The sequence below is a fragment of the Aedes albopictus genome, chromosome 2, assembly GCF_035046485.1.
Source record: "Aedes albopictus strain Foshan chromosome 2, AalbF5, whole genome shotgun sequence".
NCBI classification, from domain to species: domain Eukaryota; kingdom Metazoa; phylum Arthropoda; class Insecta; order Diptera; family Culicidae; genus Aedes; species Aedes albopictus.
The window spans coordinates 498,977,167-498,990,523 of record NC_085137.1 but is presented as its reverse complement, the minus strand read 5'-3'; the positions used below and the strand labels follow the sequence as shown (position 1 = coordinate 498,990,523).

Sequence of the window (13,357 nt, the reverse complement as noted above, 5' to 3'; positions counted from 1 at the left end):
TAAAAGCAGTAGAAACTCTTTAGATAGTCCAACAAAAGTTTCTTAAACATTTACGATCGCTTATTAGATGGAAGAAAAACGAAACGGATCCTTTCGTTCAGACGTAAATCTGGAGATTTGCTTATCAGCTTAAGAAAAACCCAGATAACACTGTGGCACAAGTATCTCCTGTGGACTCGAGAAACTCAACCGAGCAGTTGTTTTTTTTTGTGTTAGATAATTATCAACGGTGACGAAATTGTTGTGACTGTGATTAACTGATACGGTGATCCGGATATGCCTTTCTCTACATTTGATCCTATTATTATACTTACTGCGATACTGAGCTTTACTCGGGAACGCCTTAAAGAGGTTAGAAACATCATCAGTAGCTGCAAAGGCCAGAAAGTGATACAAAATAATTTCGCATTTTCATGGGTGATTTATTAACGCACCAATGCATACCTGGCAAAAAAAAGTTTACGCTAGGCAGCTGTATTGAATCTGGTGGTCTCAAACGTCTTTAAACGTTCGAAACGAGTGGCAGGTATGTACTATTCTCGCTACAAAGACAACATTTTCAATAGCAATACAATTCAAACGTAGATAACCAAATGTCCAAAGTTGTTTGTTATAAGATTATGCAATGCTGCATCGCAGCACCACCAAGAAGGTATTGCTTCAGAGAGATGTGTGTGTATGTGTGATGTATGTGTGTGTGTATGTGTGTGTGTGTATGTGTGTGTGTATGTGTGTGTGTATGTGTGTGTGTATGTGTGTGTGTGCGTATGTTACAAAAAAAGTCACGCACGTTTCTCAGCCGTCTGATATCCGATTTGGATTCTCTTAGTTGCAAATGAAAACTACAACATCCTAGTAGAACCCTATTGAATATTATTACGATCGGACATTTGGTTACCGAGATATCTTTCGAAGAGAACTTTAAAGTAATATAGGTTAGCTTTTTGAGAGATTTTTGACATTTAGCATATTGATGAATATCTCAGGCGTCTGTCAACCGATTTGAGTTCTCTTGGCAGCAAATGAAAGCTACAACATCCTAGTAGATCGCCCAGTAATTTTATTTCGATTGGACATTTGATTACAGAGATATCTTTCCAAGAGTACTTGGGATTTATACAACTAAATTTTTTGAGATTTTTGACCAAGTGTATCATAATCAGTGCTGAAAAATTCATTTCGTCATATCAAAATTCAATCACCTACAGCTCATTTTAGAAGCTGAACCTGAGAATATGGTATATGAAAAACTTGTGCAGCTAGACCAGTTCTGCAAGAAAGTCACGGAAAAACTGCTATTTTTTGAATATTTAAGGTAAATGTCACGGACTACCTTCGAAAAATCCCAATGATATTCACGGTGAATATCATTGGAATTTTTCGAAGGTAGTCTGTGACATTTACCTTAAATATTCGAAAAATAGCAGTTTTTCCGTGACTTTCTTGCAGAACTGGTCTAGCTGCACAAGTTTTTCATATACCATATTCTCAGGTTCAGCTTCTAAAATGAGCTGTAGGTGATTGAATTTAGATATGACGAAATGAATTTTTCAACACTGATCATAATAAATATCTCAGCCGTCTGTCAACCTATTTGGGTTCTCTGAGCATCAAATGAAAGCTAGAATATCCTTGTAAAAGGCCCTGAAATTTTATTTCGATTGGACATGTGGTTACTGAGATATCTTTCGAAGAGTATTTCAATAAATTCCTTTTTTTATTATTATATTCGCTTGTCATCTTGCATGAGCTTTTGACCAGTCTGAGGAAAATTATTTTTCAAAAAAAATAATGCTGACCTCATATAAAGTGTATACTAGCAGGTTATTATTTTCAATAAAATTATAAATAACAAATTACACATAAACAGGAATTCTATGAAAACTAACAATATGTTAAATGAAATCTTTGAATTTATATATTGTGGAAAAATACAAGAACCAAAATAACTAGCTTATGCCAAAACTGATTTACATAGTAGATATATCATTTTTATCCTTTTTACACCACAACCATGAATACCAAGTACTTCGGAGCTAATTTATTCGACTGATTAAGAGATATTAGGCAAAGTCATCTCGCTGATTTTCTTTTCCATTTGTTAATCGATTCAAGATCTTTTGGCAGTTAACAAAAGATACAATATTCCAGAATATGTAAGCTATTTTTTTTTAAATTTCATACAAGATTCTAGAAGGTGTCTGGCATATCTGGTGGTTTAGTCCATGATCCATGATTCTATTTTGAAAACCAATTCCTTAGATGCCAAATCCACAATATTTTCTAGAACTTTTGGCCAGTCACTCAAAATAAATTTGTTAAATATGAATAATACAACAATATTTTTAAAAAGTGTAAGAAGGATGGGTTTATATATATATATATGAACAAAAATAATTGAAAAAAAATCAGGGATGCCTAATTTTCCGGAAAACTCCAGTGGAAAACAAACATTTTCCACAGGCACCACCTACATTGAAAAATCAAAACTCAAGAACGAAGCATCGTAGACATAATGTTTTTCTGTGAAATTTGTAAGCAAATTTTCTCAGCAATTAAAAAAATACATAATAAAAATTGTTGTCCATAAAATTTTCCACTGTTGAGGAAAATCGGATGGAAAAGTTAGGAAGTTCGGAAAAATTCTTATAAAAATGAAATAAAAAATGCTTTTTACATTTTTCCTAGCAAATTTAAGTTGAAAACTACCGATTATCGTTTTCAGAGTTTTTATTTTGTGATATTATCAATTTTATTCAATTATTTTAGTACAAGGAGCTACTAATAGCACCACTATTGGTACATTTACCCTATGGAAACAGGGGATTTTTTTAATTATCGTACAAATTGGGCCAAAGGGTCTTAGATTTCCATGAAACCTTTCCACAGGCAAGGCTCATGGATATATGAACAATAAAAATTGAGTAAAATTCATTGTCGCCTATTTTCCCGGAAAACTCAGGTGGATTTTTTATATTTCCCCTGACACTATTCACTTTGAAAAAAATAATAACTCAAGAACAAACCATCGTAGAAACAAAGTTTTTTTTTCTAGAAAAAGAAAGCAATTTTGCTCAGAAATTAAAAAAAAAAATGAACAGGAAAAAGTTTTCCACAGTTGAGAAAATTCGTAAAGAAAATCCGGAAAAACTATGCCAAAACTCATGGAGCAACAAAATGGTTTCTAAAAGAATCATTGAAGAAATTTCTAGAGGAATCCTTGGAAGAATATTCAAATATCACTTTGGGGAAATTTTCAAAAAAAAATCTGTGTTTCGATGCTGGAGGAATTATTGGAAGATTTTCCGGAAGAATTGGCTTCTTTAATGGTGTTGAGATAATTCCATATTCTGAATCTGCATGCCAAACTGAGCCGAAATCCAAATTTTCATCATTTTTGGTGCCCGGGAATCTATTTAAAAACCAATTTGAAGTTTGTATGGGAGCGATTTGTCGAATCAACCCTCGTCGCATTTTGTACTGCGCGGAGCTGTCAAGCAGTTGCCCAGCTGTCAAAAGATGATTTAAAAAAATCTGTTTGAAATTAATTTTAGGTACCAAAATAAAGTTCAAAAAATCTGAAAAAAAAATCATAGCGACTCAGAAAAAGGAGCTCTTTTGTTTAAAAATAAAAAAATCATTGATTTTATTTTTTAATTTAAAATCCCAATTGTAGAAAGAAACCATGAAGGATTTCTGAGGAAGACCATGGGACCCTTTTAAAAATTCCGTGCATTTCCTGAGAAATCCTTCTAGTTTTCAAATTGTTTATTTGTTTTTGTTTTATTTGTTTACAACAGTGTGACAATTTTCCAAAGGCAAATTCATACGAGTAAACGACGAAAACATTGAAAAAAAAAATAAAATAAAAAATGTTGGACACCCACCGTTGAGTTGGAATTGCTCGAAGTGTACACAGCTAGGTGACACATTTACAGCCGAGTGAACACAAAATTCAGGGTCTGTCCATAAATTACGTAGACACTTCAGGGGGGAGGAGCTCCATACAAATTTCGAAAATTTTGTATGGACAAAAGTCTACGAGGAAGGAGGGGGGTTTGAGATTACCAAAAATGAGTCGTAGTTTATGGACAGTGCCTCATCACTTCATTCCCACACAACTCTAGTTAGTGCTTTTATTTTCAGAGTGTAGATGACGCATACGGTTTCCCATCACGAATCATACGAAAGATGGCTAACGTTGTTGTGATGATGTCAAAAAAGACAAGACCAGTTCGTCCCCGATTGGAGCAGTGCAAAAGACTGATAGATACCACAGGAGAACAGTTCATCGAACTGCACAGCCATGACGATCGCGGTTTACCGTACTCCGCTAGTTTCCGATATGGCCACATGATATGGAAACTCCATGGACAGGAGTGCTTGTTGACCATAGGAAAGAGCTACGTCGCTGTGGTTTCCATCGATCGCATCCGTGAACTGAATGAAGCGAACGACTTTGATCTGGCGGGAGACATCTTGCGGAAAAATCTAACAACCAGACTCGTGTTGTACGACCAGTACCAAGAGGAAATGGCTGGACTGAAAAGTTCGATCGAGAGACTACTGTTGGAGCTAGGAGCTGATTGTTGGGATCATTCTAAGAAAGCTGAATATTTGTTGCATCTGTTGAGAACAGCTGAAAAGCGCTTATATGAAGTTGATTTCGAATTCTGCAAGGAACTTTGCTCAGAGACATTTGTTCACAGCTATCAACTAACAGTGGATATTGTAGCATACGCAGCGATGAAAAATGCCCTGAAAGTTAGAAACGGTGTCGAGTTTGCCGATTTGTCGAAAAGTGATTGGAGCGATGGCAATAAGTTTTTACGTGAAGCATTGAACAATGCGTTTGAAATACACAGAAGTCTGTTTCTACAGTTATGCCCTTCACAGATTAAAGATGAATTAGACAGAATTGCAAATCACATACTGCTAAGTCCGAAAGATGCACTTGTGCTTTGTGAACTGGAGTGCGTATTCAATGGAACTGCGTTTGAATCGACAAAGGCGATCATCTTGAATCGTTTCATAGAAAGCATCGACAGTATTACTCCATCTGATTATTGTCAAATGCTACAGTTAAATGAAGTTTATCCCCACATATGCAAAGGCTTGTTTGAAGGAGCTGCTCGTGTTGGAAAAATCCTTGGTACCACAGATGTTATTGATTATATAGGGAACGAATGGAGCTGGATTGCACAACCAATCGCCGAGCAGAATTCAAATTTGTATAGATGTTTCAAAAGTCAACTCTGTGTGCTTATCGACTTTGCAAACCACTTTGAGCCTGGTAAACCCACAGCCAAGCAAATGTATCCTTACGTATTCCAAATTGATCTTTTGAAGCCGTTGAACACGCTTCGAAGCGAACAGCACCTGTGGTTATGCTTGATGGATTCTGCATTCAAAGAAGCTGTAAATGGAGACTTGGCATCGGTGATTTATTTCACGGACGTTCTGAAGAGCTTTCGCGAATGTGTAACGTTAATCGATTTACGAAATGGATCGTGGGAACGACTTCGCAAGATGACCCATGAAACGCTCGAATTGGCAGCACAGGTTCATTCATTATTGTCTTCGAAGGAAATTAAATTGTACGTTGAAATGGTCTTGAAACAGTTCAATAGCGCTCACAGAAATCTGCGCGTCGAAGAGAATTATATGAATCTTTTTTGCGATTATACATCTACCTTTTTGAACTTCTGGAAAAAACTGTCGCTCGAAAAACTTTCCCAACTACTCAAAGGAGAATATCTACATTCCTTTATGGAACAAATTCAGGTGAAGTTTTTGGACGTTGCCTTTAATGTACTTAAGAAAAATGCCGAACATGAGAAGGTTATAGAACTTATGAAGGAGTGCACCAAGCTTCTCACGGATTTGGATAGCTTTCCATTTGAGTGGTATGTTCAGTTCAGCAATAGACGAATGGAGAAAGTTCTTTCGGAGGCACGAATAGTTACAAATATAGTAAGCGACAAAACACAACGCGAGTGCTACGTCGTCTCGAAACAACATTATCAATTGTTCGTTGAAGTATGTAATGGAGAGGATATACCAGTGCACTTCCAAGTGGAAACTGTTCTGAATCTGCAGAATTGTCTTTTCACTTTGATGATGCTTCGCCAATGGAATAACTCAAACGAGTTTCTCACCGCCAATGATCAGCTCAAAGCTACAACATTAATGATGGAAGCCATGAGGAATTCGCTGTTTTATCTGAAGGAGCAACCGAATTACTTGAACTTCATCAAATTTAGTGATTCTTTTCTGCATCACTTCAGAAGTCTTATAAGCGAATGTCATTCAATGGAGAATTTCAAGAAGCGAGTGGCAGCTTTAAGAAGTTCATTGAAACCTACTATTGCAGCTATAAAACCACGCATAGCTCGAGGGTGAGTAGATTACCATTCTATTTACATATAAAAATTATCAATTAAAATAACTGAAAAATTGCAGACCTTCATTGAAGCTGTGCAAACGTCTGATGAGTAACGATAAAGAACAGTACATTACTGAACGAAGTGCCAACGAATCCGGTTTACCATATTCGGCAAAGTTTCGCTTAAAGGATTCGTACTGGAAGTTGCACGGAGAACAATGTCTGATCACCGTAGGAACAAGCTATGTAGCCGTAGCAACAATCAGCCCCATCAAAGAACTGAACGAAGCAAGCGATTTTGATACGGCACAAAAGATATTGTTGAATCATGTGAAGATCGAGAAAGTATTGGCGCAGGAAAATCATAAACCATTTTTCCACAATCTATGGCAACAGGTGACGGAGAAATTTGGAAGAACAATTAAACCAGCACAACGAAAAAGTAACGTAGCCCACAGCTGGATGCATGAGTTTGCCTTTTCTAATACCGCGTAAGTTGTTCACCAACCTATTTACATTGATCAATAATTTTGAGCCTGAACATCTACAGGGGATAGCCAAAATGTTTGGGATAGGCAACTTTTTTTTCTTTCACAAAAAAGTTCAACATGCTATAACTATTCATAGATTGCATCAAAAAATCTCAAATTTTGTCTGTTTGTCAACCTGTCATATGTGCATCATTGGTACAAATTTGGGCTCGATTGATTAATATTTCACAAAGTTAGAACCGTTCGGGTAAAACACTATTTTTCAAACAACTCATTTTTGAGCTGTCATATATTGGAAACCAGTGAACCGAATTGAATGAAATTTTGAACGTACACTAACAATATGTAAATGCTTCACAAACTATTAAAACATAGATACTTTTTAAACGTTGAAAATAAATAACATGGATTGACACTTTTTGGATTTTTCTCGAAAAAATGTAATTTTTTTACATCAATGTCAATAAATTTTAGTGTTGATATCCAAAGATTTTCCACTTCTGTTCTCAAGTTAACTCTAATCAGATATATTAGAGCCTATTTAGATTGAAAGAAGAACACATTTAGTAATTTTTGTGTGGTATTGTAAATTTGACTTATTTTCCTCTATATGGGTAAAAATTTCAACCCGGTATAATTTAATTGGTCGTGAGAAAATATTATATTTTATAACGTCGTATCAAGTATCAATATATCTATATATATATAAATGAGTTTGATGTCCCTTTGAGGCAACAAAACTCAAGAACGGCAGAACAGATCAGGATGAATCATGCACGGTTCGGTTCGTATTCGTGGTGGCTGTGTTTATATGTACAAAAAGTTACGAAAATCAGCTAGAAAAGTAACAAAATTGTAAAAGTACTGATTTTCCATGAACTGGGAAGGAAATCAACAACATCGAAATGAAATCAATCTAGAGTGCGGTGACGTTATGAGCTCAACAGTTGTCAAACCACCACAAGACGGCAAGACAAAGTTTGCCGGGACAGCTAGTTGTTGATAAACGTTAAAAAATTCATTCAATTCGGTTCACTGGTTTCCGAAATATGACAGCTCAAAAATGAGTTGTCTAAATAATAGTGTTTTACCCGAACGGTTATAACTTCGCGAAAAATTGATCAATCGAGCCCAAATTTGTACCAATGGTGCACATATAATAGGTTGACAAACAGTCAAAATTAGAGATTTTTTGATGCACTCTATAAAAAGTTACTGCATGTTGAATTTTTTTGTGGGAGAAAAAAAGTTGCCTATCCCAAACTTTTTGGCCATCCCCTGTATCTTCTATATATATATAAATGAATGTCTGTCTGTCTGTGTGTCTGTCTGTCTGTCTGTCTGTCTGTCTGCATTCGGAAACTACTGAACCGATCGGTGTGAAATTTTGTATGTGGATATTTTGGGGGCCGGGGAAGGTTCTTAGCTTGGTGCGGGACCTCTACGGTCTCTGGAACAGGGGGCTGTCCCTCTGGAGCTGTATGTCAACAAACACAGTAGGCAGGCATTACGACGTTTGCCGGTACAGCTAGTACTATATCAGGGGTTTTCAGACTTTTCGGCTCGCGGTGCACTTTTTGGAAACAAATCGCTCCGCGGTGCACATGTCCATTATTGTTAAAAAAAAAAAACAATTCCAAATTCGTCAAAAAAGCAGTCGAATTTTTCATAGCAATTTCAAGGTGCATACACTCGTCATTAGTTTTTCCCTCACCAATTATGACATGATACTGTCTTACGTTTTTTTATCACTTATCGGAGCATAGCGGAGTGTCACAGTTATTCGACTTAGAATATTTCTTGCTCAAAATGTTTCTGGAAACTTTCAGACCAGATCTTTATAAATACTGAATGGACTTGAGCCGAATTAGTGGTGTTTTGTTTTTAAGAACCTCGGTAAAGTCCTTTCAAGACTACTGGATTATTTCTAGCAGTAGCGTCTCGTAACCTCTCTTTTTCCCTCCTAAACGACTCTAAAACTAGAATTTGCGGAGAATTCAGGACCTGAATCAAATTGAAAATGGACGATGGACGGAAACGACAATTCTCGTTATTTTCTACAAACTACGAGCTAATTTGATGATAAAATTCAAGAATTTACGTTCGTTGGATAGGTTTGAGGTTAGGAAATCGCCACCAGGAAATTTTTGATAGACGTTTTTCAAGACTTTTACTGGATTTCTGAAAAATTTCTAGCAAGAAACTTGGCAGCTTTATTTTCAGAACTTTGGCATATACTGACAATATTATTGATAAATTCCTTCCAGGCACTCTTGTCAATTCGGAAGGAGTTGTGTATTCACCTGATTTTGAGATCAGTGATAGATTCCTTCTCTGGTATTAAGCAAAGCCACAGGAATATAAGTAAGATTTTTTCTGAGTTTTTTTAGCGCATTCATTGAAGATACATTGCAGATGCCTTGTAGGATAAGTACTTGTGAACATCCATTACGAGTTCTTGGAAAAATATGATATTTATTAGGAAAGTTTTGGCAGACTTATTCCATGATTCTTCGCGAATATCTGAGACGGTTTTTACTGGCTTCAAGGTTAACTCGCCGGCTGGAATAATGGAAATATTACTCTCAATCCCTTGGAGCACCTTACAATAGTTCAGTTGCTCTAATTAAGTCGAATTATTTTTTATGAAATAGTTAATTGTAATTAATTGTAGTTAATTGTAAAAGGTAGTGTAATGTAATTTCACACTTGTTCGCTACCTAGCGAATTCTATCATATCTATCATTTCATTATCCACTTTGATCTCTACTCCCTTATACTTATGAGTAGAAAGAGACCGATATAGCCACAAAATCATCAAGTTAATTATAGAATACGGTCGATAAATCAGTACATGTAATGCATTTAAATTTAAACTTAGACATGCATTTTTCTGAAGTGTTGCGGTGCACTTGTCATGGCTTCACGGTGCACCAAGTGCACCGCGGTGCACGATCTGAAACCCGCTGTACTATATAAAACTATATCATAGTGATACATTGTTTGTCTCAAAAACGAATGTGCAGGCTTGTAAACATTCGACACTTTTCACTACCTTCGTCTCGTTGCCGCGGTCGGGTGTCAGCTTGCTTTGTTTCATTCGAGCGCGACCACTACCTCTTACACACAACACGAGCGGCAGAACGAAGATCAATAAACAAAAAAGTGGATCAAATCATCGTCGTCTGACACGATGACATTTGTCTGATTCCGGCTTCTTGGAAGATTTCAGCCAATTCTGATTAAGATTGGTATAATATTAGTTTATTTGTGTGTGATAAATCGATTATGACACATTCATTTATCCAAAACAGCTCTCTTTATGGGAAAGACAGGAATAACAAAAACCGAACCATCTCCCGAAGACGCAATCGTGATCAAGCGCATTCATTCGACATTTTTGTTCCGTACAGTAGTTTGATCGCTTGTGTTGCGAATGTTGGAGACAAAGGCAGCTGAATATCGACGAAAAGGTGTCAAAGACTGTGATTGCTAACAAGACTGCCGTATGTCTCTCTGGTAGATTAAAAAAAAAGTCTCGACACGTTTAATGCTTCCAGTGAGCTATTCGATCTTTGAAGGAAGCACGACACTAGACAACGAACTAGCATGCAACGCCCAGTGGCACAGCACAGTCGAGAACGTTTCCTAACAGCTGCGACGGGAATCGAACCCGCTCTACCCAGCACGATACGACTAAGTACTTGGTGACACTAGCCGTACGGTCACGAAGCCGTAGCTGAATTCAAATCCGATTTGGAATCGGAACCGTTATTGTTAACCGGCTTTTTCTCCCCCAAAGACCATTGGCGTATCTAGGATTTTCTCCTAGGGGGTGCCTAGGGGGTGCCAGTTTCAATGGCTTCCAGGATGTTTTTTTTTTGTTAAAGGAAATACCGATCCACCCTAAATTTCTCAGTCGCGGGAAAATTTGGAAAATTCGATCCGTTGTACTGATTTAACACTTTATGCGAGGTATGCACTTCAAACGGAATCGCTCAAGTAATTTTCGTTCAGTGCATTATTTTTCCGTGACCGGAATGGTCAAGAAATATAACACAGCAAGCCAAATTTGATTTGACGTTTCGTTTCAGCTTCGTACTAGGATACGGAATAAAGCGACGCTTTATTATTTCTTGAGCGATTCCTTGCCTGAGTTTTCCACGCATCGAGATAGGCCAAGAAATTTCTTGCGATCAGCGTACTACCCATAATGGAGGTATACTACTTGTCATGGAGGTATGAAAACTTGATAAATTGATTGCGTATAATACATGGTATTTGTATTTTCACTTTGAACTTAACAATCATCGCGACAGCCCTTTTGCTGTGTGGATTGAACACAATACATTTTCAAGGGCAATTATTAGAAGTGTAAATCTCGGAAACTATAAAATATGCACAAATTTGCGTGTAACTTGTATTCATCGTGACATCCTCTTTGTTTTATTGCATAATAACAACCCTTATAAAAATAGTTTTCAAGAAAAATTGCAAAAGTTATAAATACATAAAATTGCAAAATCAGGATACATATTTGCATTTTTGGTTCGACCACACCATCAATGGCGACAGTGTTTTTGTTTTATTAGGTGAACACTACCACGTGTACATGAGAATACTTTTATAGGGAAATTACATTTCGGATAATCGAGTCTGGTTTGTACAAGAAATTTATGTTTTCGGCAAAACATTCTTTCGGTAATTCCTCGGGGAATATTCCCGGTATTTTATTTGGGAATTGTTTTGCAATTTATTTCAATTAATACTTTTTTTTGGAAATCTTCCAGTAATTTCTTGGGATTTGACAATTTTTTTCAGTAATATCTTTGGATCTTTCTTTAAGAATTTATTTGGGAATTTGATACTAAATACCTTTCACGCATCCTTTGAAAATTTCATCGGCAATTCCATTAGGAGTTTATTTAGCTTTTTATTTCATTGGCAAATCCTTTGAAATATTTTCTCGGGAGTTCCTTCGCCAAATTTTAGTAGTCTTCCAAGCATTGTTTTGTTAATGTCAACAATTCTATTGATATTTGCTTTTAAAAAATCTCTAAATTACTTTTCAGGCAATTCCTTTGAGAATTCTTTTAGTGAAGCCTTTGGTAACACTAGTTAACAAAATAAAACGAAAGTCGTGAACTTCTGTCAATGACCAAAATTTTTGAAGCATAATTTAGCGCTGATTTCGAAACCGTGCTTCAAAAAATTTAGAGTAAAACAGTTTTTGAGTTTTAGCTTATTATTGAGTTTTACAACTTTTTAAAATATGGAATTTATTAAAATTCAAATATCTTGCGTTTTGTTCAACCAATTTTAAATCTTTTTCCATAAATTAAAAGCTGAATATAATAACATTCGATCATCTGAATGCAGGTTTTGCGTCAGATTGATGAAATTCAAGATATTGGCGAGTTTTGGGGACGATCTCCTTAAATTTTAGCAAAATTTCCAAAAATATATAAAGAAATGTATTTTTTTTTTCAATAAAAAAAAACAATTTGTTTGATTTTCCCAATGATTTGGCTGGTGCTACGATATCTGAAATAAAACGCGTGTGATTTTCAGAATTCGTTGAACAAAAATCTGCGTATTTTGCATCAATCAAGGTTTTAGTTCCGATTTAACGGTTTTTGTTGTGTTTGTGAATGAAAGATGAATTCAAGAATTTTGGTTTTGAATTCGGACGACTAAATCGATCGCAAAACAGTTGGTGGTGGTGCTATGCCATCCCGCATTCGCATGAAAAGTGCCTGCAATGCGATTTTGGTGCTTGATTCGCGTAGTGTAGTTTGTAGTTTTCCTGTCAGGCTGTCGGAATTTATTTTTCGGGTTTTTAAAGTACAGGGCGGAATTGGGGGCTGCTGGCCCAACTGTGATTCGACCGGGAAATTTAGCGGTAGTGTTTTTCAAATGCACGATGAAGAACGAACTTTTCCGAGCTGGTGTGTGTTTCACTTCTCAATGATAGAACCAATGAGAAAATAAGAAAAAGACAGAACTGTGACTCAAGACTCTGCAAGGAAGGCGCCGAATATTAAAAAACTGGAGAAATGAATTTTCTACAAAAGCTGCTCAAGAAATTGGTGAGAACTTTCCAATATGCATTATATAAAATTCTATTTCATAATATTTACATTATCATTCAAATCTTCAATCATTCTTAACTATATAATATCTGGAGCTTTTGGTACGGTATGTCCACGCATCCTTCCTCCCCTGTAGATTCGAGAATTACTTCGACAGAAGAACAACAATTGTTCAATAGTCGAGGTACTTCGAAGAATCATCTCTGCGGCAAATACAACGCAGTAGGCCTGGCCGCTTTGAAGCTTGCGTCATATCTTTGATATGCTGTAAGCCTCAATATTGACAAGAAAAGTAGTTGGGCGTGATCTAACCCGATCACTTTCCAGGATGCTTTCTCGTACTGGCTGCGTTTGTATTAGATTAGATTAGATTAGACAATAAAAAAAAA

General features: G+C 36.3%; 1 protein-coding gene across 2 annotated transcripts in view; it reads left to right on the top strand.

Moving 5' to 3' along the window:
* The window catches only part of LOC109410287 (uncharacterized), a 34,890-nt gene continuing 21,533 nt past the window's right edge, over window positions 1-13,357 (top strand). The window contains exons 1-3 of one of the 2 annotated variants that reach the window (XM_062854372.1): window positions 1-526; window positions 4,147-6,398; window positions 6,463-6,876. In XM_062854372.1, coding sequence (XP_062710356.1) covers window positions 4,192-6,398; window positions 6,463-6,876 — 2,621 coding nt within the window. In that variant the 5' untranslated portion in view covers window positions 1-526; window positions 4,147-4,191. The remainder of the gene's footprint in view (window positions 527-4,146; window positions 6,399-6,462; window positions 6,877-13,357) is intronic. The other variant, XM_062854371.1, reaches the window with a different exon arrangement.